Raw genomic sequence first — 24,102 nt, 5'->3', positions numbered from 1 at the left:
CTAAAACAGATTTTCCAACATTTTCCAACATTCCAACAGCGTAGGAACTTAAACAGCTCATCGACGGAAAAGATTAAAGTGCAACCAAGGATGTCGCTAGGTATGTTTAGAATATATTTTGAAAGAAAGTGGTACCACGTACAACTGAAACAGCTGTGGAAACATCGCCTAGTGAACTTGTCACAATGGATTGTTGCGGTGCAAAATATCAAAACACAGTAAAAACTATATAACAATACAACATGAGCATGTGGTGTGTTATAAAACACCTATAGCTTGGTCTTTATTCGGGCTATAGCGCTCGTCTATTACCCCTCGTGGCCGCGTGTTACCACGGCCTCGGGGAATAGCGATGTGTTTCTGGTGACACACGGCCCCTCGGGGTAATAGACGGGCGCTATAGCCCTCATGACCAGGCGATAGGTGTTTACTATACAGAGGACAGAAATTATTTGACGACCATAAAGCATTGTACATTATTCTGGTTTCGCACTGTGGCTGTCGTCATTTTTTCGCCATGTTGAACTCTCCATTCTCGTGTCGCTCAAAACGTTCTTTAGAAGTGATATAATAAGGTAGTATGCGCTTCGAAAGTGCAAGACTTAAATTTTTGCTTAAACTTTCCTCAGTGAAACTTTCACTTTTCTCTTACCAAATCCAGAAAAAAATCAGGGGTCACCGTGCAAAGTTTGGAACAAATTACCAAATATTTTGAGATATTTGAAATTCAAAATGGCCGCCACCTCAGTGTTTAACTATGGGGATAAAAATAAATTTGGGATTTCCGAAAGATTGCGTTCACAAATAGGGGGGGGGGGGAGTTGAAGGAATCACGATTGAAATCTTCCTATTTTTAGACTCCCCTAAATACCCTCAAAAATTTTCAAACCCCCCCCCCTCCATCTATATGATCAAAAACTTTCAAGTCCCCTTATCATAAGCCGCATATTATTAGTGATGCATGCAAAGAAAAAATAAATATGTATTGGGCAGTTCTGTCATAAGCAGTTTGTAGAGCCATATTCCTAAGGTAAATTCTTAAATTGATTCATTTTTAAACACATCAGTAGACTTTTTGATTTATCAGTCAAGGCATAGACAGGTGCCATTAACTGTCAGCACGCATATTATGCACATTGTAAATTCCTGGCTACATTAGATGCTACTTATAAGTTATACAAAATTGACAATACTGGAGCGTTAAAATATTCCACCAAATAAACGTTTTAATCTCTGAAATTTTGGGTGTAATAATGGCAAATTTTGTATAATTAAATAATTTCATTTGTCACACATTTTTTCATTTCTTAACAACTCACTGAAACATGCTCTTATAATTCTGTCTTCGGCCACGACGGCCGTGGCAATAGAGGCAATCGCTCAAATCTGGGCTCTGTAACTGTTTATGTGAAGCATAAAGGTGTTGATTTTTTTTCCATGTCCTCGTAGTAACATTTCCAGTAACACTTCAGGAATCAGAGTTAATGTTATTGAAACATACGCCTCATCTGCTGAGATGCATGAGGATTCAATTCATTAGGTTAATAGTCATATTTCCAAACTGGGTGTGCTCTGTATTTTGGCATTGAGTTTTTATTTGTGATAGCAAATGTTGCATTCCTGATGAACCGATTCCCTCCTCATTCCTCATTCCTCTTTGTCTTAGCATCATTAAAACCTCTACTCGTAATGATTTTTTGTTTCGGTATGTCTCATCTCAGCAAAATTAAGATTTCCGACAGAGAGGTAAATTTAAGGGTGACGGTGATAGCTGCAAAGTGAAGTGTTTGTTAACGATTCTAAGTTCCTGAGACAGATAAATGTTCTGAGTCTTCATTCATGTATACAAATCATCGACATCCGCATTTCATACATTAAATGCTCTATTGGAATACCATCAACCAATTGATCACACTTCCCCTCAGTTTTAAAATTTGTTCTCTTAAAATCTACACAGCGTTGTACAGCTAGCGTTAATCTTCCCATTGCAGTATTGAGATATGTTATGGTGAGTTAGGTTAGTCCACTGTAAGCTTTAAAACAACATATATTCCTACATGCCATCAGGTCGTCAACAAAGGTCAGGTCATGGTGTGCGAGGACAACCTAACTACAAATCGATTCACCGGAACGCATTGTAGATTTAACATATTGTGATATCTTACTGGAAATATTGTAATGTCGGCCTGACCACCCGAGCCAGCTGCGATCACACTGATGACCACTATTTGTTAGCAACTCAAGTAAATTGAGGAGAATGGTATAGGGTACATAATTTTGTGCGTCCCGAACGTTCGGTATTGAACGTTGCCGGTGCCAATATTATGTGGGTAATATCTCTCGAATTCGTGCGGACTTCACACATTAATACTCTCTTGTAAACGAAACATTATATATACCGTTAGATGAACTTCAGGGGTGCCAAATATTTCGAAAAACCAACTGTGAAGAAAAATGCCAGGGTGTTTGTACGTTAGCGCTTGACCAATGGTACAATAACAACGCGAAACATAAACCTTCTAACGTCTACACCGACGAAAACTTGCAATGGAGTGTGCTTTACAATTAAATGGTTGTGAGCTGCAGATTTTAGGAGATCACTATTTTTGGCCAAAGTTAAGACAATTTCAGATAAACGATGCGCCGTACTGTCAGTCAAATACCACTCGGTTCAACGATAAGGTGGATAAACATTTTCCTTGATAAAAAAGTTACTTGATAACTCGCTTTGATTGCTTTAAAATAGAGACGACTCACTTTGACGTCAACTTTGCTATTAAGTAATATCTTCACTTGTTACATTTCGCCTAGTGACCAATAAATCAAGAAATCATGAACAAACCCATAACATGATAATGAAAAAGTGACTTAGGAATGTGAGATAGTCTGATCACGCGTGAAGTCCACATGTAAAGAGGATGACACGATGAGTTTATATTTTACTTGCATGTTAATAACCACCACATGTAAGAGGTATGTTTACGAATATGGGAGAAGAGGGGACAGCACCTGGCAATACATAACACCAACGTTTAAGAAATAAACGGTGTTATCTTTGAAGAGTTTTGAAGACATTATTCTGTTTCTGTATCCCGACGTCCTCTCGCTAGCTATTCCCCAAAGGGAGACTGAGCAGTAATATAATTCCTGACATATACATGGACAATATGGTGCCGATGTACTTGTACCATTTAATATTGAACAAATGGATGCATCATCTTTAAAACCATATATGTCATGCTAAGATGAAATGCTACCTTTGTGGATAATATACACAGTGGTTATTTGGTAAGCTCTGTCCCCCATATTTAAACGTGAACAGAATTATATAATTTCTTACTTTACTAACAGTTTGGCAGCTTTGTCAGTAAGGTTTAATCATCGTCCTAGATCCTGTTGACATTAGGTCTAGTACTTTGACTTCCTCAAGATAAAAAATCTGCGCATCAGTATTTGCATGAATAGTTGTATTACTTAGTAATTTCAATAATAGATCAAATGCAGTAGTTACTCCCACTCAATATCAAAATGTGTTCAAGCAACGGAACATATGGATTATTTTTTATTATTTTCTATGGAAAACTCTCCTTTTGGCCTTTTGGTCTATTTTATTATGAGTCCATAGTGGGCAATGGAATTTAGGGCAAAGGTGAAGTGTTCAATATGATCGTGACATCAAATATAGACTTCTGCTATTGTTTGTAAGATACATCCTATTCTGTACGTTGAGATAACGAGGATACTGGACTTCCACGTGTTTGTGCGGTTGTTTTTCGTTGTAACTTGAAGTCATCTGTAGAATGATTTACTTGGTGTGATAGGAAGTCAACATTATAAGTAGATTCTCAAAAGGTTTGTGCTGTTGATATAACCTGTGTAACCTCACTCACCTGGTACAGATACTGACAGCGTTCAACACAATATCAGCGGCAGTCATTTAAGTTCATCCTGTACGTATGCGGGTATAATAATCTTTCTTGTATACCTTGTGAATCAAGTAGTTGCCTGACATAGGCCATCTATAATGGCTAGTGGGTCATCTGAGGAAAGCGAATCCGCGTTTGGTAACGATTCGTCAAAACCTGTCAACGACGGGACTGAAGGGGATTCAGTGGAAGCTTGGATTCGACAACAGTTATTGCAGGCGGTAAGTTTGGAGGAAATCCTACAGTATTTAATAGGATGCATTTTACTGTCTACAGACGAAGCCTTTTTTCTATTAAAGTGCAAGGCAGCGCACAAATTGTCATTTGTGAAAAGAATATCCTCCTTTGTAACATGTCATGATATAGTATCTGATGTTATATCCTCGATTAAGATATGTAAATTGTCTTTATGATTTTATTTACCACTGTCAGGTAAGTTAATTTATCTTAAATGATTTTACTTAGTAGTTTGTTAGGAATTTAATCAATATACAGACATATTAAAGCTGCAAGCAGCGTTGGTGGGGCCTAAGCAGTTGCCATAGTTAAAAGTACTTGCACTGATGATACTACGTCAAAATTTGAGCTTTATATGTTTTTTTCTTGGCTCTTGTAAAGAATAAATTTTGAACATCATCTCATGTCCATTGTAGGTTTTGCTGGTAATGATAGGTTTTCCCCAAAACCAATATGGCCATCAAACCAAGTGACCGACCCCTATGCTTTTCTCAAACTTAAAAAGGACTCACACTATGGATGAAATGAGTAAAAGTTCAGTTCAATCATTTTTTTTTATTCCGGAGAAGAAGATTTTGTAAGATTAAACGGGGATTTTTGCAAAATCCGATATGGCGGCAAACTTGAAAGTGTTTATACCAAAGATGATATGGGTAAAATTTCAGTTCAATAAGTTTGTTGCTATTGGAGAAGAAGACTTTTAAAGACTAAGTTGGGATTTTTGCAAAATGCAATATGACAGCCAAGCCACGTGACTGATCAAAATGCTTTTTGCAAACTTAAAAAGCACTTACAGTAAGGATGACATGACTTAAATTTCTGTTCAATCAGTGAGTTGCTTCTTGACAAAAAGATTTTGGCGAAATCCAATATAGCCGCCAAACCAGGTGACCAATCAGAATGCCTTTAGCAAACTTGAAAGTAACTACATGTTGGATGACATGAGCAAAATTTCAGTTCAAACTGATTCTGGAGGAGAAAATTGTTGAACATTATTTGCTGGTAATCATAGGTTTTTGCAAAAACCAATAAGGCCGCAAAACCACGCGACCAACCCCTATGCCTTTCTCAAACTTAAAAAGGACTCACACAATGGATGAAATGAGTAAAATTTCAGTTCAATCATTTTTTGATTCAGGAGAAGATATTGAAACATTAAATGAGGATTGTAACAAAATTTGGTGGCCAAACCACGTTACTGATCAATATGACTTTGGCAAACTTGAAAGTGCTTATACCAAGGATGATACGAGAAAAAGTTTAGGTCAATATTTTTGGTGGTTCTTGAGAAGAAGATTTTTAAAGATTAAATTGGGCTTTTCACAAAATCCAATATGGGGCAAAACCATGTGACCGATCCATCAGCAAGGAGTTTAGAGAGAACGTTGGGATGCTCATGCTTTTCTACACTCCGAACAAGACAGACAATGAAAGCATCATCAAAGAATACAGGAGGGAACTAGACAAAAAGAAGTGAAGCGATTGCTCAGCAAGCTGAAGGAACAGGAACATGCCAAGCTTGTCTTCAGGCTGTGGACCCATGCTTGTGGGTGCGGCAACTTCCTTTTTCAATGGAGCTTAATCACGTTCTCTTCAGGCTCCCATGAGTTGAAGCTGTCCGGGTAGCCCTTCCATTTGATAAGGAAGAACTTTTTGCCCTTCTCTTTTTTCGTCTTGAGCACTTTTTTGACACTATAGATGTAGTCATCATGAACCGTCACCTTCTGCTGCTCATGCCATCGACCTCTTCACCCTGCAGGTCGATTAATTTGTACACAAGGGGGCTCAAGTCGAAAAGGACCCTGGAGACGGTGAAGATCTCCTCTGTTCAGTTCGGTAGGTACCCTTTGGTGAAGATGCCCTTGTAATTCGAAAAGTCGCACTTTTCCCCCCACATGGAACTAGGGCTCTCTGCGAATTCTTGCCCGTACAGGGCTTGCAAGGCTATGTGGTCATTCGCGGCTGTCATGTCCTTTGGCTTCATGAGGATGCTGTTATGCTTGGTGCCATTTTAATTCACGATGAGCTCAGTCAAGATGCCAACCCAGGTGTGCGTGTTTTTGTGGGTGAAGTATTTCCAAAGCAGCCCTTTCAAGAGCTGGTTGAAGTGCTCCACGACACCAGTTGGCATTCTTGCCGCTGTACGTGTGGAACCAGTGGATGTCTTCCGTCACCAGCCAGTCTTGCATCTTTCTGTTTGTGAATTTCTGCCCTTCATCAGTCTGTAGTTTTCTGGGCCTCTGGCCGCTCTCGCTGATGATGCTTTTGAGCACCGAAAGAGTGTCTTCGCCTGTCTTTGTATTCATAGGCCCAGCTCATGCAAACCAGCTGAGCACGTTGATGACGGTCAGCATGTAACAGTACCTGCTGTTGTCCCGGGCATACATCTGCATTTCTACAAGGTCTTTCTGCCATTGTTCATCTCTTCTGGTCACAAACACTTTGCAGGAGACAGCGCTTTGCCTGGCTGGCCTTTGGAGGGTGTAGGTCGGCTGCTTCGCTAGCCAGTCTTTCACTTGTTTATGGCTGATCTTCATCCCGTTTCTTTTGCGCTTCTCAAAAGAGCTGCCACCCCGAAACCCCTCTGCTGGGTCATAATAGATCTCTCATAGGCGCTACTTGGCCTCAAGTTCTGCCTCTGCATTGCTCTGGGCCATCATACTATACCAACTCTAGACGAAAGTTGCAAGGGAAATCATTAAGTCAACGGGCTGGCCTTCCTGATCTGTAATCCATAGCTTGATACTGCTGAGGTTGTTACCCTGATTGAGGGGCATCGTGAGGGGGTTGCTGATGTCATTGACCACTTTTTCGTAGATATATTTGGTGTCCTTCAGGGGAGGATTTGCAGATAATCTTTCGGAGAGGTGCAGATGTCTGCCCACAGCCCTGCAGTGGAGGTTGGCCTCGCTACCAATCTGATTAAAATCAGATGTAGAGTACGGCGACGTCTGTACTTGCGCGGTATTCTCTTGCTGTCGCCTGTCTCTCAACAGCAAGAGAATACTGCGCTAGTTCAGACGTCGCCATACTCTACATCTGATTTAAATCAGATTGGCCTCGCTACATAATTGTTGGCTTTATTGAACACATTGCAGTAATCACGGACTTCTCGACATAGACGAAATCCACCCTTCTGTGGCTCTCTCTGCGTTTGTCCACAATCATCTTTTTGAAACCAAGCAGGGGTGCGAAGCTCTTGTCGGCGCCAAAGTTGATCTTCCACTCTCTGGCCAGATCTAGGTAGACTTTGCCTGCGCAAGTGAGTTAAGGCAGGGTCCAGACCGAATTTCGGGCTGTAATCAATTTATCACAAACTACTGGCCATATTTTGATGAAATTTGGTACACATACCTAGTTTTGATAGTCCTTTCAGTTTATGTCATTTAAATTTGCATAAAATGTGTTACATGATTTTCATATCAACATTTCCCGCCAATATCGATTATATTATCTATCGGCATATTCCAACTTGTAAACAACGTTCAAACTTTATTTTTTCGGCATATGTTAACAGAGGGAGTTCAGGACAATCGATCAACACACTTTCAAGGAAAATTTTGGAGTTAATCGCCTCATGTTTCTGCGAAATGCGTACGATTCGTAGAAAAAAATCAATTCTTGTTTGAATTTTGGTATTTTTTTAATTAAACATTACCAAATCATAAATGTTAAAGGTATAATTGTGAAAATAAAAATATTTTAAGCCTTAGTTTGAGGAAAACAAAATTTCTGAAAAATAATGCTATCTACAAGTTGGAATTTTCGAAAAAAATCTGGTCGCTGTGTATGTGATAGTGCAATCTCGCAAGCGATCGAAAAGGTCATGACCCCATCGCCTGTTACTAAAACGATTTGTAATTGTAAATTGGAAAGTGGCTGCATACATCATTCCTCTTGTCTTGTATGTGTTTTAATGTGTTTTGTGTCTGTATTGGGTAAGGTTGTTAGTGTGAAAATTAACAAATGGAATGTTAAACATTCCATTTGTTATTTTAAAAATAAGCCATGGTCATGATGATGGGACGCGGAAGTGTGTCTCACACCACCGTGACCTTTTGGCCCCACATTTCAAAACCAGTTTGTTCCTCATGGCTGACATGGAGATACCGAATGTACCTCCATGATATAAGTATATCTCTTCCTTAATTTTATATTGTATCCATGTTGTTGATGTCAGCATTTTTGTTGCGGGGAAGCTAGAATACTTATCTTTGGATCGTTTTTGTGGCCGATCGCTTTGTTCCTCATGCTGTGGACTTTGGCCTTTATCACACAGCCGACAAGATTTTAGTACGAACCCACAGACATGGAGATTCTTCATTTTAGAAGAAGCATATCCAATGACGATTTGCCAAGAAACCACAGTTTGCATTCGTGACTCAAAATACCCTGGTGATGCTACGAAGATACTTTAAAACCAATCGCAGTACTAGACCCCTCCTAGATTTGATTTAGTTGTTCTGTAGATGTAGTAGGAAGTTTGGGGGACATTTTGTACTTCTGAACACCTCGATTTAGCAAAGGAATTTCGTCTAAGCCATACACATTTAACCCCCTCATCATTTTTAGTTCACGTGTTCACACACGTGGACTAATGTCATAGCAATGTCTGTCTGTCTGTCTGTGTGTGTGTGTGTGTGTGTGTGTGTGTGTGTGTGTGAGTATCTGTCTGTCTGTCTGTCTGTCTGTTTACACGATAACTCAAAAACGCCTCAACAGATTCAAGTCTGATTAAGTAGACAGGTACCATATGTCAATTGCAAGAAATGATTAGATTTTGGTCAGTGTGGCTTGCATATTAATGAAGTTATGAAACATCATTTTTTTTCATATATGGTTACCTATGGAGACAGTAATGACAGTGTCGATATATATCAAGAAATACTGCAAAAAATTTCATGAAACTTTACACAGATGACTATCTCAGAACATTATGGTGATACTGTGAATGTCATGTCAATTATCTTTTCATTTTCGTAATAAAACTCCGAAATCATGGCACAAATTTGATGATATCTGCAACAAATATTGATCTGATTTATAATATGTAATTGTACTAAAAGCATTGCGCATTATGAAGTTAATGAACAGCTCATTTGCATATTTTACGAAGTTTTATAATTAGTCATATGACTCCGAAATAACTGCACCATATTTGATAAAATCTGCTGCAGATACTGATCCGACAGATATCTAACTGGTGTAAAGCATTTAGTAGTGTGAAGCTAATTAATGGCTTATTTACATATTTGATGAACTTTGTAATTTTGTGATATAACTCTAAAATTATGGCAACCGATTCGGTGAAACCTGCTGCAGATATTGATCTGATAAATATCTTAATGTATTGAGAAACGTTGGGCTGTGTCGGGTTAATAAAAAGCTCATTTGCATATTTTATGGAGTTTTATAACTAGTCATATAACTCCGGAATAGCTGCACCAAATTTGATGAAATCCGCTGCAGTTACTGATCAGACAGATACACAGTACTTTAGATTTTCCATAACTCATTATGATTTGTATCCTCGCAGATTCCTCAGTGAAGTCTCCCATGTCACCCATGTGCAGACAAATTCACAGAGTAGTTGTCAAAATTTTGAAAACATACTTTTAAGCACACCATTCTTCTCCATTCTCCTTTTAAATGATTTGGAAAAATTATGCATTATTGATAGAGGAGATAGCATTTTTGTAAAATTTTCCACTGAATGTGTTTTCAGCCATACAGAATAATGTGATGGAAAATAGGGAGACTAGTTGCACTGTTTTATGAACTAAAAGAATATTGATTTTTCAAGTGGAAGTGACAGGAGAAATTTGCATTCTAAGATTTCTCAGAGAAGGACCCCTTCAGTTCGTCATAACTTGCTGCCTAAAAAGCATGGCATTTGTAGTACCTAAAGAATGTGACTTTTATGGTTGTTTCGTGGTTATTTGGAAATTTTCACAGAAATATCTAAACGTACTTTTACTTGATATTATTTAAGAGTTGTTCTGATGCTGCACATTAGTGCTTACATGCAGAACTGAAAAAAGTTATTGGAAAAGTAACCTTCGATGATACAGATCAAAGAGATTTATGGGTAATTTATTGTACTGTGAGACATCTGACTGTGTTGTAAAACATTTAGTAATGTGAAGTTAATTAAGGGTTCATTTACATATTTAATGAAATTTGTAATTAGGGATGAAACCTGCTACAGATATCGATCTGATAAATATTTAATTGTCCCATTGTGCGTTTAACAGTATCAAGTTAATTAAGGGTCCATTTGCATATTTAATGAGCTTTGTAATTAGTGATAATACAATTAAATTTGATGAAACGTGCTGCAGATATTGATCTGATAGATATCTAATTGTCCCATGAAGCATTGAGTAGTGTCAAGTTAATAAACAGTTCATTTGCACATTTAATAAAGTTTATAATGAGTGATTTAACTCTGAGAGTACTGCGCGAAAGTTGATGAAACTTGTTAAATATAATGATATAACAGATATCTGATTGTTCGTTGAAGCGTACTATTAATGAACCTGTAGTAAAACATGTGAGCACATTCAGTTCACATCTCGTATGATAATCAGATCATTAAAGGAACAGTGTTAAGATGGCCATTTTGCCTAAAATTTAAAAGAAGAGAACAAAGACTGCATAACCAGTAATTGGGATTAACTAATCACGTCCCTAGAACGCTAGGAGAGTGAGAATACAAGTGTGCAATCGATTTGTTCTCTACTCTGTATTATTGTTAGAGCAAAATATATTTTCATTTGACCACGGTCCCTCCACACACGGAGGTTGTTTGATTTGATGATGCGTATTGGCCCTTTGCCCTCTAGTTGCGTGTATGATTTGACAAATGGGTAGTCAGGTACTATAAAAATGGAACAATACGGAAGTCAGATGATACACTTTAAAGCGAATGGGATTGTGCACTCTTCGCTGTGACAAATATGTCTGAAGGTTGACCAAGGCATGATTACGTGTGGTTATTTTGACTACTACATCGCCAAATTAAGAATACTAAATGCTGTCAGGGCAAAAAGAAGAAAACTTTCCCGAGTTTAAACATGTTTTGCACAGCATTATATTTAAGTGTGTGAAGACTATGTTTCTCGAAAAGACATGATATAAACCAAAAAGATTACTGATGACAATGGTATTTTCTACAATAAAATACAATAGCTGCAATTTCTTAAGTATCGAAGGGGACGAGAAAATTTTTCCACGACCCAACGAGCTGACATTGAATGTCTCACACTCATCAGGGAATTTCTGCCTCACACGAGCAAGACAGATATTTGCCAGTGAGACGGAAATCCCCCAGTGAGTGTGAGACATTCCATCTCAGTCCATCGGAAAGTGGGATTATATTATCCACCACACAATAATGACCCATTTTTAAAAATCTACACGAGCCTACAACTTTTGTATCTTTTCTGTAAAAGGCAAAGGATGGGGACTCCAAGAGACTTGAGACGATACTGAAAAATGATTTAAAAGGTAAAAAATACAAAAGAAAGGCAGTCAACTGTGTCGACCGGGACAAGTTAAGCCCTCTACATCATGCTGTTCGCCACAATCATTTGGCTTCGGTGGAAGTTCTCATAGAACACAATGCAGGTAAGAGGTTTTCTAAGCATATGCCGTCATCTTGGGAAAAACTGTTCTTTGCTTAAGTGTATTTGAAAACGAACACCCTGTATCACCTTGAAAAGTATTAATTTGGCTACCAATATCTAAGTTTTTTCACATTTATATCACACTAGGGCTCTGCCAATAACCTCGTGCAGATAATCAGGTACTTTCAATAAAGTGACAGTTCACTGTTCGTAGTAGACTGGTTTTAGATGACAATACTGTAGCTCACTCCTCTTTGTCACAGATGTTGACAGCCTCACTTGCAACTCATGTGTCAGCTCAGTGAGATCAACTACTCAGCGCACTACTTCATATTCTGTGCCATAACGGTGACCCTTGACAAAAGACCGCCAGCAAAGCGTGTGACTGGATGCTATCGAATGGTGTGATATGGTTTATCCCTAAGAAAACTATATCCGATGCTTTTAAATTTATGTTCGAGTTAGAAGTATTATAAAACCGTTGATTGCAAACTTTTTTTCAAAGTAAAAACTATTGGAGCTTGGCCTTGAAGTCAGATGATGCAGTCACCAATAATCATTTGATTGACGCATGCGCATCAGTGAGTTAATTGCGACAGCCTTCAGTGACCCACGGCTATGAAATGATAAATATGTTTGACTGCATTTGCTTTCTGTCGGAGGTAATAATTGTGTAGTTCATAAATTGGTTTAGGCGACGTTCCCATAGAGATACAAGTCCCAGATTACAAAAGGTATATCTTATTGAAGGACGGAGCTGACAAATCAACCAATATTATTATGTACGAAGTGGACACGCAAATCAAAGGGATTTAGCATATTATTTTGTGAGCACTGATTAATGTTGAATCGATATGCAGGCTTCACATTTGCAAATTCAATATTTTTTTGCCCTGTCGAAGATGTCAATCAGAAGACTATGCAGAATTACACACCATTACATCTTGCGGTAAAATACTTTCGAAGTGGAGATGACATATTAGATGGTGATAAGAAAGGTGTGAAGGGAAGTTCTGTAAGTACACTTTTTTGCAATAAACGTTTATCGTTTTTACAATACAAAAGTCCAACGATACATAAACTTGGCTGATGGTTTCAAATTTCTACAAAATACATGATGATGGTTCAATGTATTTTTTACAAGGGTATCATCAGCTATCTCGTCGAGAAGGAGGCAAATTGTTTTGCAAAGGATTCGTACGGCTCTACAGCACTACATTTAGCTGCGATGAAAGATAACAGGCATCTGGTGGAGGAGTTTCAAATATCGAAAAAATTCAACAAACTTACACAGGTATTTAATGCTCAAATATTGCCATTTTTTGTATTGTATCACCTGAACTATATAAAACGAATGCTGGTTGTGTGACCGTAATGCTTGAATCTTATAGAAAGAAGCAACAAGATAAGTAATATGCACAGTCAAGTGACACTCGATCAAATTCTTCTGTCGGTAATCAGCAAGAATGTACGCCTGTTCCTAATTCAACTGGAGTGGGTCAAACCATTTTATCTTTTTTTTGTTATCGTCAGTTCTTCACATTTTTATTCCTGATTATTCATGAATAATTCATACGGATTACTTTGAATCATTAGGTTGAGGATGAACAGGGGATGGCACCACTTCACGTGGCCTGCCTTTACGGGAATAAAACGGTTGCTGATTTTTTACTTACCTACATGGACGACGCTGATATCTTCGACCACGAAAAAAGAACTCCGTTGCATTTTGCATGTCTGAGCGGCTCATATGAAATATGTGCGGCAATTATTGACAAGGTTGAAAATAGCCCGAATATGAAGCAAAAGGTAACAAACACGATTGGAACTAATTTGGGAGAATTGGACCTTTATATTTTTCAAATTTCTCAAAAGTGTATATGGTGCTATAGCTGAATGTTGCCATATTACAAATTACTAATAAAAACAAGTGTATATCTTGAAAAGGGAAAAGCAGATGAGCTTACATTTGCAGATGAAACCGACATCACTTCACTATCCATTTATCCCAAATTAGTTCCAATCGTGGTACTATCTGTACATCGATTAAGTATTCTGATGCACCATGCTTTTCACAGAATTGCACATTGTTATGCTCTGTTTTATTTTTGTTTATGTTTAATTCACTGTCATAATTATTTTTTAGTGTGTACATATGATTTTATGTTATCATGAAAACGTCATGATCATGATACTCGCCGGCTATCTTTCTTAAAATTTGTTCAAAATCTGAAATTTAGAGTATGAAGGTAAACATGATCAAGAGCAGATCTCCAAAACACGAGGGGAACTAATTTTGGATAATTGGGTGGTGAATTAATGTCGATTTCATCTACAAATGTAATCTCATCTGCTTTTTCTTTTTACTTACACACTTGTTTTAATGAATAATTTGCAATATTGCAACATTTAGCTATACGGCACCTAACACTTTAGAGAAATTTAAAAAATATAAAAATCCAATTATCCCAAATTAGTTCCAATCGTGTTAAAAATAGATCTTTGTCATATATTCTCGATATTAATGTGGTTTTCCTTATGGTTGGGCACTTACCTGAAGGATTAGCATATCCTCGCTGAAGAAGGGTAAATACGGGGCCAAATCTTATTCTCAAATTTATATGTGACTTTTGATCAACTTTAAAACTAATGTTGCCTGTGCAAATGACAAGATATTTGATATCTTACGAGTTCAGGCATATCCTTCGAATGTTATCATAGGCCATATTACAATCACGAGATATTCAGTAAAAATATGTGTTTCTACCTGTAAGTATATCCTATTTGCCCAGTGATGTTTGAGTGACTCTAGTCTATGACAAAATATCAGCAAGTTGAGTCGATGTTAAGTGGGATTTGAAATCCACGAGTCAATTTCTTTCATATCCCTTTCGGGTGTTGGCATCTTATTTATGTTCACATAAATCTGGGTGCATACTTAATAGTCTTCAAATTAGTCAAGGCTTCTAGGCGAAATGTATATAACACTTTAAAACATTCTTAGCAATGGCAGCTTGTCTATTTGACAAATTTCTAATCATCTTTGTAGTTTAATGTGCTTATTGATCTCAGAAACTTGCCCTTTGTATACCAAATATAATGGCACTGGGCGTGCAATGAATTAAATGTAGTATGTGAATATGATATTCAGAAACTACTAACAAGAGTCACAATTGAAACAGACATTGTTTCTCTCTCTTTGTAGAGAGTGAGGGTACTTTCAATGAAAGTTTTTTTTTATCTTGGATGGTTGAAAGTTTTTTTTTATCTTGGATGGTTGATTACAGGAGTGCAACATGATGATCACTTGACCAGAAAGCAGGGGTACGTTTTGGCTATCTGAAGTCAAGTTTAGCAATGTATCTATTTCTGTCACGACATTTGTATGTATTATACGATAGATAGCACGTGCGAGTGCTTCACTGACCTTACAGCATATTGAGAGGTCAAAATCACAAAAAATACAGCAACCTAGCTTGGTTATTATATATAACCACTATTTTGTTTCAGTGTTAGTAGTGTCTTCGAAACTCACCAAGGATTACGTAATTTATACTGGCTTCACTGCACCAGTTATTAAGGGATTACATATGCAGAGCTACACAGTGTTATATTTTAACATGTGTAAACAACATTTACTTCGTAAATTCCTAGTAATTCCACTACATCTGAAATCACACCCCTTATGGCAATGGTCAAAGGCGATATCAATCAGAAAAGGTGAATAAACAGTGGCGAATTGTGTTGTACTTTCGATGCCTGTACGTACCTGCCAGGTCTCTACATTTTACTGACAAAATCATGGCAAAGTTACGGGCTCTTTAAAGCTGGTAATGACAAAAGGAAATCACTATGAAAACCTTTAGCCTTCAGAAGGGTGATCTCAAAGTTAACGATATTTCCATCACAACGTACAGCGCTGTGACTGCGGCTACACGCAGAAATGTTGATGATTACCAGGGAGACAATGATGTCTATTTCAACTAGTCATAAAGAATTTTGACAAAAAGAGAGACGCAGACTTTGCTGAGATGAAATAATTTGGCAGGCCCTATGTAGGGCTTAGGTGTCTTCTACAGACATGGACATCCTCAGAAATATGCTTTGGCAGTTCAAATCAAGGAAAATACTGCTGATGACACTCTGGGTGCATTCAAAAGTAGTTTGAAAACATCTGAGAGGTGATAAGAAACATTACAACATGGTCAAGGCTTTAATGTTACAAACAGGACAATACTTGAATGCCAGAGGAGAGAATATTCATTACTTTTATCTTTAACAATGAGCAGCCATTGTGGTTGAATATTTTGATAGTACATTGCTATCAATACTTTGGAAATAGTATACCTTTACACAAACAAATCGATTTCATAATTGAATTAATTTGCAACTATGACATTAACACACATAGCAGCATTCATTTGAAATTAAAAGATGTGACAGTTTAAAAGGACTACCAGGCCCAAGAGACACTGACACAGCACCATAGCAGGCAATCGTAGGAAAACAAAGTTTGGCATCAGTGTTACATTAGGATAAGGAATTTTGTAAGTTTGTTTTTGCAAGAAAGGGTACTTCCAAACTGAAGCGAGGGGGAATTTTGCATAATAAAGTTAAAGGATGAGTTATAATTCATGGGAACATCAGGAAAATGACATATGTGCTTCACTACGTAACTTTAAAGTATAAGGATTGTGTACGTGCATAGGTGCTTCGTTGAAGGCGAGCAGTATAGTTGTGCATAAACATGCGCCAAAACTTCATGTGAACTTGCCTTAGAAACTTGAATATGTCCTGTCAGAAGAAAAAGCTATATTCTCAGAGACAATTTCAAACATGAATATCTTTACGAATGCAAAAATGTACTTTAGAGAATACGTTGTTAAATTTTGTTGTGCATTATATATAATCAATCGGAAAAGCAAGGGCTTGAAAGACTGGAATTAAAAAAAGTGAGTAAAAACATGACCATCAAAAATGAAATGACTCTAATTCAAATGTAAGAGCTTTTATGGCCAAACAAAATTGTTTGTTATACAGTATTTAAAGACCTTTACAGTAAAATCAATCGAACAATTCACAAAATTTAATTCAGCAAGAGTGAAGTTAAACGTGTATGAAAGTTTGGAAAGTAGAGAAAAAGAAGCCGAGAAATTGTATGATTTGGTTGATGATGATTAGGCAATGCAATATGAAATAGTTGTTCCAAAGTCCTGTTGTGCTGAAATATTATGCTTTGCCCATGAAACACCGAGGTTGGTCATTTAGGAGTCAGAAAGACCTATCATAAACTTCTCAGTCATTTTATCGGCCTAGTCTTGGGAAGGATGAAGCAATTTTCTGTAAAACTTGTCACGCATGTCCATTGGTAGGAAAACCAAATCAAAGTATTCCAAAAACCTCTTTACAGCCAATTTATGCATTTCAAAAACCATTATAGACAGTATTGGACCCTACCAAAAACTAGATCAGGAAAAGAGTTTATGTTGACCGTAATGTGTACTTCTATACGGTTACGAGAAGCTTTACCACTGAGAAATGTAAAGGAAAAACTACATTGAAAAACTATAGTCAAATTGTTCACTTTGTTTAGTTAGGCTTCCTAAATCTGTCCAGTCCGATCAAGGTTCAACCTTCATGTCTCGAATTTTTCAACAAGTCTTGGACCAGCTAGGCATTGAACAATATAGACCCTCTGCCTATCAGGCCAGAAAGCCAATTTGAAAGCACATTGAACATGCTTGTTGAAGACCTCGTTCGCTGCAATCTACAAGAAATCATCAACATATAACAAGAGGTGGCAGGTTGTATAGTGAAGTAGACAACCAGGGATCAGCTTGCAAGCTACATCTTAGATCATCCTTATTAATACGATGCTTTAGGGCAGAGTTAAGATGAAAATTTCCACCCTCTGAAGACAAGCAAACAACAGTTCAGAAGTTTAGTCTGCCAGTGACGGAAAACATGTTGAGGCATGGATTAGCTGATATGCTAGAAGCTGTCACAAATATAGAAGATGTCCTATGCAAGAAATGTTCTGGAGAAGGTTTCATCTGAACTTTTTGCGACACTTAGATTTCTAACAGTTGAGTGTCTTCTAAAGAATATCAATATTTGAGTTTTGTTTGACTAATCTAATGCCCTGCTTTAGCAGAACATTGAAAAAACGTACAATTGAACAGCGTTTGAAATTGTTTAATTGCCTCTGTAAAAGATTTAATATGATGTTAGTTTATTTTAATCAAAATTTGATAAATTTATTTGGTTTTTCCCGAGAATCCGACACATATGTATTCGATGACATAATATACTTACATGTACATATATCTGCTTTTCTGCTACAAGTGCACGACAGTATCTTCTCGTAGCATGATGCCCTACCCGACCTCTACAGACAGGTATCTCTATGTAGATGTCACTTTTCCCTAGTCTCTTGTGTGGCAAATATACCCAGATTTGATTGTACACACTACCATTGGAAAAAGTCATCGATGTTTGGTGGAAAGAACGAAAAAAACATACATGTTTTTTTTGTTTTACTTTCTGTAAATTCGCATGGTATAACTAAGGACAAATAGGCATGGTCTCAAGGCAAATCCCTGACAGTGATTAGGTGGTGATAACTTGTACTGCAACGTGTTTGCTTTTAGCAAAGAATGCCAGAGAATCAATTACGTTTAAAGTTTTTCATCAGCGTTTTTCAGGATGCAAAAGATGATCACATGCGAAAAGGCATGGCGTTTTGCTTGATTTGCGAAATAGGAATTAGATGTACTTTCCTGTCAAATGGACATATTTATGTGACAATGATTCGTAACAGCGAGGCACATCCTCACCATTTTGTTGCATACTGTGTAGCAGTGATGGTGCAGTGAAGCTTGTTTGTAAGACACTTTTCCTCTGGCCATGCTATTTTTGTTAAAACAATGTGATCAACTATCCAAGATTAAAACACTATTGCAAAATGTACCCTTACCCTGTTCTCCCCTTCAATACTTTTATGAATACTAAGGAATTCATAAACAAGGCTGATAGTTCGGGAAGCACTGCTCTTGAGAATGCTGTGCAAAGCGGAGAAATAGAATTGGTCAAATTTTGCATTGATAAAGGTAAGTTTAAATGATTTGATACATTCATTTTATCTATTCAGATATCTAAGGTACACAAGCAGGAGAGTTACTATCTGCCTTTTCCTCAAGATCCTGATCCTTATCATCATTGTCACCATCTTCATCATTTGTCTTCATCGTCATTGTGACCATTGTCAATGTGATAAATGAAAAAATGATAGAAAAATATGTATTTAACACATGAGTTTGTACTTCTATAGAGTACATAAAATAGAAATAAATACCACTCTGTTGCAGACTATCGCCGATTTGGCTTTTATGTATTATGCATGGATTTGTACACATAAGAAAAACACCTGGTCGTGTGCATTCTTGTTGTTGCAATATATTTTTGACACTAGACTGCAATAATTACATTGTTGCAAAGCAATTCACCGAAATCGTAGCTTGTATCTATAAACTGTATCAGACACTGTTGATTACCAAACAACGTCTGAATACTGTTCTTAATTTATTGTATAGGCGCACAAATAGCTGGAAACCGAAGTGCAGCTGAACGTTTGATAAAGAAATCATCACACTTGGATTCCAGAATGAACATAATGGAAGAATTGTTTAAGAAGCAGTGGCATCAACTAAAGCTAGAAGCCGTTCCAATTGCAGCACGACATGGCCGGCAGGAGATAATTGAACTTTTGCGAACAGTGTAAGTAAAAAAACTAGCAATATATTCAACTAAGACATGTTTATGAAGGGTTTATAAGTACGATATTAGTGATAAATACAGCGAACAGTTTGCTTTTACCAACAGGCAACACATTTGTGAATTATTTGTTATTTGCAAGCGCCTTAGATATATGTCTCTTGTATTATTTAAACACATGTTCAGTGATAATGACGCGTACCAGGATGCAATAAAACTTGAAGACAAAGAGCAAAGAACTCCTTTATTAGTAGCAGCACGATATGGACAGGTTGACACCGTAAAACATCTTCTGGACTTTGGAGCAGATCTTCTCAAAAGTGATAAACATGGTAAAACGGCCCTATTTCATGCTGCCGAGAATAACCACACTATGGTTGTGGAGGTAGGTAATGTCGTCATTGTCATGAGAAGATTCGATTAAGAAGTTGAAGGACGTTTTCGATAAATGGTACCTTCCAAACTGGACTGAGTCACGCGGGGTATCGTTTTTTAAATTTGGAATAGGGGTCACCCTGTTTTCGAAAGTTGGAATACAGTGGAGTCAGCAAAACTAATCCACTTCCCCCAAGCAAAACTGACCAGTCCCTGGTTCTAGACATCCGACTATGCATAGAAAGTGTGGAATACATTCACATCTCATTCAAAATACTGTATTCAAACTTTGAAATTGACACTTTGAAATTCCTATCTTACAACTGACATATCCCCTTTTTTGAATATTTAGAATAGGGGGGTCATCCTGTTTTTGAAAGTTTCAATAGGGGGTCAGCCACTTTATGACGTCGACAAAAAAATAATCCACCACCCCAACCCCCAGGCTTAAGAAACTGACAAGTCCCTATATGAATTCTCTGATCGGTTTGAAGGTATTGAAAAGATGAACTACATCAAGGCAAAACTTCACATTTACACATCTCTCAAGCAGATTGCACAAAAGCATCTTAGAGTTCCCTCTCACGTACAGGATAAAGAGAATCATTAACATGGCCGCTGCAGCAGAACCAAGAGCTCGCTATCCAAATTGATTTATGCGACAATAATCGTCATTGATACCAATTCCATGCTTTATCACAAAATGCAAAATTGTAATGGAAATTTGGCTTATGCCCCACCACTACATTGTTATTTTTCTGCATAAATTTAATCTGCTAAGAATAGAAGGTATGGCAAGTAAAAGAGATTTTTAACACTTCAGTTAGTGACTGAATCGACGATATCTGTGAAGCCAGATACCTATCTTCGCTGACTGTTACAAACACTTCTGTTACAAACTGTTATTTGAAGTTTGATTCTAAAATATTTAACCACTAAGATAAGAATTTATCAAATTTTCTGAAAATGATGCTGATATTTATTTCGGTTGTTGTATTGGTCGGAGGCTTAGCCAGGGTCTCCTCGTTGAAGAGTGGCTCAGGCTAAGCATGGCAAAAAGTAACATTCTTAAACTAAATTCTGTTCGTTTCTATATAATTTAACTTGTATTTCTCTATTATTGGCTACTTATAAGAACGCCAGAAACTATAACTTTCAGAGGAGTAGATTTATTGGTGTTTCAATAATACAGGAAATGATTAACAGCGCCATCATCTGCAATAATCTTAAGTGCTTAAATTGATGCACGACACGGGAATTAGTTATATTTACCTTGTAGATGGGTATATTCATGTTAACATGTGCCTTAAGTGAACGGTCCCTAACTAAGTGAGAGGGATCGGCTTATTTATTATACAGGAATATTGGAAAAACTTAGGGACATTTCCACGAAACAGATGTCAGGCAACAAGGATTCAACAAACAAAGGCGCCGAAGGCAAGGGTAAAGACGGACTGGATAAGGTGATGTTAAGTTGAGGTTCACGTGTATACTCTGTAGTTTTCTCAGCTTCTCATCTCGCCACCCGATCTGGAGTGATTTGTCAGACATATTACGACTGGTTCAGACAAACGTGATTTGCACTTAAGCAACACAGTTTTAATCCACATAAATATTTCTCATCAGCATTTACACGGAAACCCCTTGATACTTTATATATTTTCAAAAAGCAGAAAATCGAAAGTCAAGTATGGTAGCAATAATTTGCTCTAATGATGACTTTGATATTTTGGGTAGAAAACCTCAATTTTGATAACAAGAATTGAAGTCTAAATCTTGATACAATTAAATGAAATGTAATATTTCACATCAAACAAGGGTATATATAGAAAAACTGACTATTTTATTTTGCATTGTCTGTCCTTATTGTGAAACGGCAGGGATGAAAAGTGATTAAAATTATGGTAAACAAACTAAACACGATTGGAACTTATTTGGGACAAGTGGATATAGAAGTTATGTCGGTTTAATGTACAAATGTAAACTCATCTGCTTTTCTTTTTAAGTTATACACTTATTGTTATGAGTGATTTGTAATATTGCAATATTGAGCTACAGGGCACCTAACACGTTTGAGAAATTTGAACAATATGAAGATCCAATAATCCCAAATAAGTTCCAATCATGTTAATAAAATGCCTCTTTTCGAAATGTAAGATGCTTATTGCGAAACAAAAGAGTAGTTTTGTTATATAGTATTTAAGGGACATAAACGTGAAAATTTTACAAAATTTGACCGAGCCAGAGCGAAGTTGCATTTTTTTGAAATCTTGAAATTGGGAGAAAAGAGAACCGAGGAAACGGTGTGATTTGCATATAATTGCATAAATTTACACTTCTTTCTCACCTAACTTACGGCTTCTTGACATCTAAAAGGTGAACTCAATCAATATTTAAATCTTTGGTTGACAAATTACTAAAAATTGAATGAATCTTCACAAAAGGGCTATTTTGAGCAAAATACTCTATTTTACGTGCAATGCCATCTAACAGAAAACTTCAGGAGGCTTTGATGATACTAGAAAACTAAAGGTCGTTGTTCACGTTGTTCGATTTATCACTCTGTCGTCGGTAAAAGAAAGCTGGTTAATTATCTGTCCATTCGGCTTCCTGATGGAAAATCGCCCTAATATTCTAGCATGTACTCATATTGGACTACAGTTTGAAACGTCTGTCACAACGTGGAGAGAAAAGCTTCCTGCGTACCCGAGTTTCTGTTGCTGACTTTCAAAATATTTTTCTCTCGTCTGTGAAATCAACCGAACTCAAAATGTGATGCAAAATCCTAATGACTTCACATCTTCTTTGTTTTTTATCGATAACAACATCTTCTCGTTTGAATACTAATTTCGTAATGAATCTACGATTTTTTGTTCCATTTTTTATGTCTTTGCAAATAAGAGATCTTTCAGTCGACATGGTCAAGATATTTTATAATATTTATGTTATCATTTGTACTTTTTAAGTATTTTTTCTTTATTTACCATAATTAATTAAGTTCTTTGGACAAACAACGGTCAAAAATTATGCTTATTTGAACAATTTTGTTGGCCCTTATCCTGTTGTTTGTTCCTTCAAGTGCTTTTTCCTATTATAGCCCGGAAATTATGAACGTCAAGGTAATGAGAAAACGGAAGCAAAAACCTCACAAGCAGAGAAGAATGGAGAAGGCATAGATATAATATCGACCGGGAATACCAAACTCGTCGACAATAACCAAGTTAAACAAGAGTTGGACTTATTAAACCAGCCAGATAATTATAATTACAATGCACCATTACATATTGCTTCTCAGAAGGGACATAATGAAATTGTAGAGGTTAGTAGTGTAATAGGAAAATTTTCCTAAATATTGCCTTCATAATTATTGTGTTATTTTGATGGTACAGCTATCACTATGACAATAATAAGTAACTATTTTTTTTGTAATATCTTTATTGAAGACACATATACCTAACGTATATCTCTACTTTCAGAGACTGGTAGAAGCCGGAGCAAAGTTGAAAAATACAAATTTCGATAAAAACCTCCCGTTACATCTTGCTGCTGCAAATGGATTCATCAAGTAATATTTCATTTTTTATGTCATTAACAAAATTCAGTAAATTCTCGGTGGGATTCGAGCAACGTAGTGTACCCGGTCACCTAGCAAAGTCATCGAGGTCAAGCCGATTGGCCAATAACCCAGCTTACGATTTTGATGTCAACGAGAACAATACAATTCAACATTAGACCGCTGTCATTTTCCCATAAAGATACATGATAGCTTATCTTGTGCTAAAGGAACCCTTATCTTGGCGTTTAGATGTAATTAAAGATTAAATTCATTTCTCTACCTTTTGTTCGATCTTAGCATTGTAGAGCATCTGATCAAAAATGTTGAGGAGAGTGAAGAAGGGAGTAGAGATGGGTATATCAACGCCAGAAATGACTTATTGAACACCCCACTCCATCTTGCAGCTCTTTCGGGGCATATAGATGTAGTGGTTTACTTGGTTGAAGAAGGAGCTGAGGTTATGGCCAGGCATGTATGCTAAGATAATATATCGAAGCTATATGGAACAGATAAGAGAGAAATGAATATATGTGATTAGTGATTTACATATGGCCTAAAGGGTAGTTGGTCGTAGCAAAACAATAAAGGTTACCATTGTTTCCCTCTT

The 24,102-nt window shown here is 37.0% G+C and overlaps 2 protein-coding genes and 1 long non-coding RNA gene across 3 annotated transcripts in view; all 3 read left to right on the top strand.

The window, feature by feature from the left end:
• The first annotated feature begins 3,914 nt into the window (after positions 1–3,914).
• Positions 3,915–24,102, top strand: part of LOC139141602 (transient receptor potential cation channel subfamily A member 1 homolog) — a 151,568-nt gene continuing 131,380 nt past the window's right edge. Inside the window, exons 1-4 of the mRNA XM_070711196.1 lie at positions 3,915–4,147; positions 11,618–11,792; positions 12,694–12,806; positions 12,936–13,085. Of these exons, the coding sequence (XP_070567297.1) occupies positions 4,025–4,147; positions 11,618–11,792; positions 12,694–12,806; positions 12,936–13,085 (561 nt within the window). The 5' untranslated portion in view covers positions 3,915–4,024. The remainder of the gene's footprint in view (positions 4,148–11,617; positions 11,793–12,693; positions 12,807–12,935; positions 13,086–24,102) is intronic.
• LOC139141468 (uncharacterized) lies at positions 18,810–19,946 on the top strand. Its single transcript, XR_011554188.1, has 3 exons — positions 18,810–18,900; positions 19,384–19,567; positions 19,751–19,946. It is a non-coding gene; the product is annotated as an uncharacterized lncRNA (long non-coding RNA).
• On the top strand, positions 21,306–23,976 carry LOC139142938 (26S proteasome non-ATPase regulatory subunit 10-like). The gene is made up of 4 exons (XM_070713134.1): positions 21,306–21,402; positions 23,037–23,258; positions 23,416–23,504; positions 23,793–23,976. Exons 1-4 carry the CDS (start codon positions 21,337–21,339, stop codon positions 23,974–23,976), a joined length of 561 nt encoding a protein of 186 aa, XP_070569235.1. The 5' UTR covers positions 21,306–21,336.

Source organism: Ptychodera flava, chromosome 10, assembly GCF_041260155.1.
Source record: "Ptychodera flava strain L36383 chromosome 10, AS_Pfla_20210202, whole genome shotgun sequence".
Taxonomy (NCBI): Eukaryota; Metazoa; Hemichordata; class Enteropneusta; family Ptychoderidae; genus Ptychodera; species Ptychodera flava.
This window is presented reverse-complemented; position numbering and strand designations above follow the sequence as displayed.

What these genes read in the sequence shown, in the direction of transcription:
- LOC139142938 (XM_070713134.1), top strand. Translation starts at nt 21,337, where the DNA reads ATGTCAGGCAACAAGGATTCAACAAACAAAGGCGCCGAAGGCAAGGGT. An exon ending in GTAAAGACGGACTGGATAAG is followed by an intron (nt 21,403 to 23,036) that starts GTGATGTTAAGT and finishes TTCCTATTATAG; the next exon opens with CCCGGAAATTATGAACGTCA. An exon ending in GACATAATGAAATTGTAGAG is followed by an intron (nt 23,259 to 23,415) that starts GTTAGTAGTGTA and finishes CTCTACTTTCAG; the next exon opens with AGACTGGTAGAAGCCGGAGC.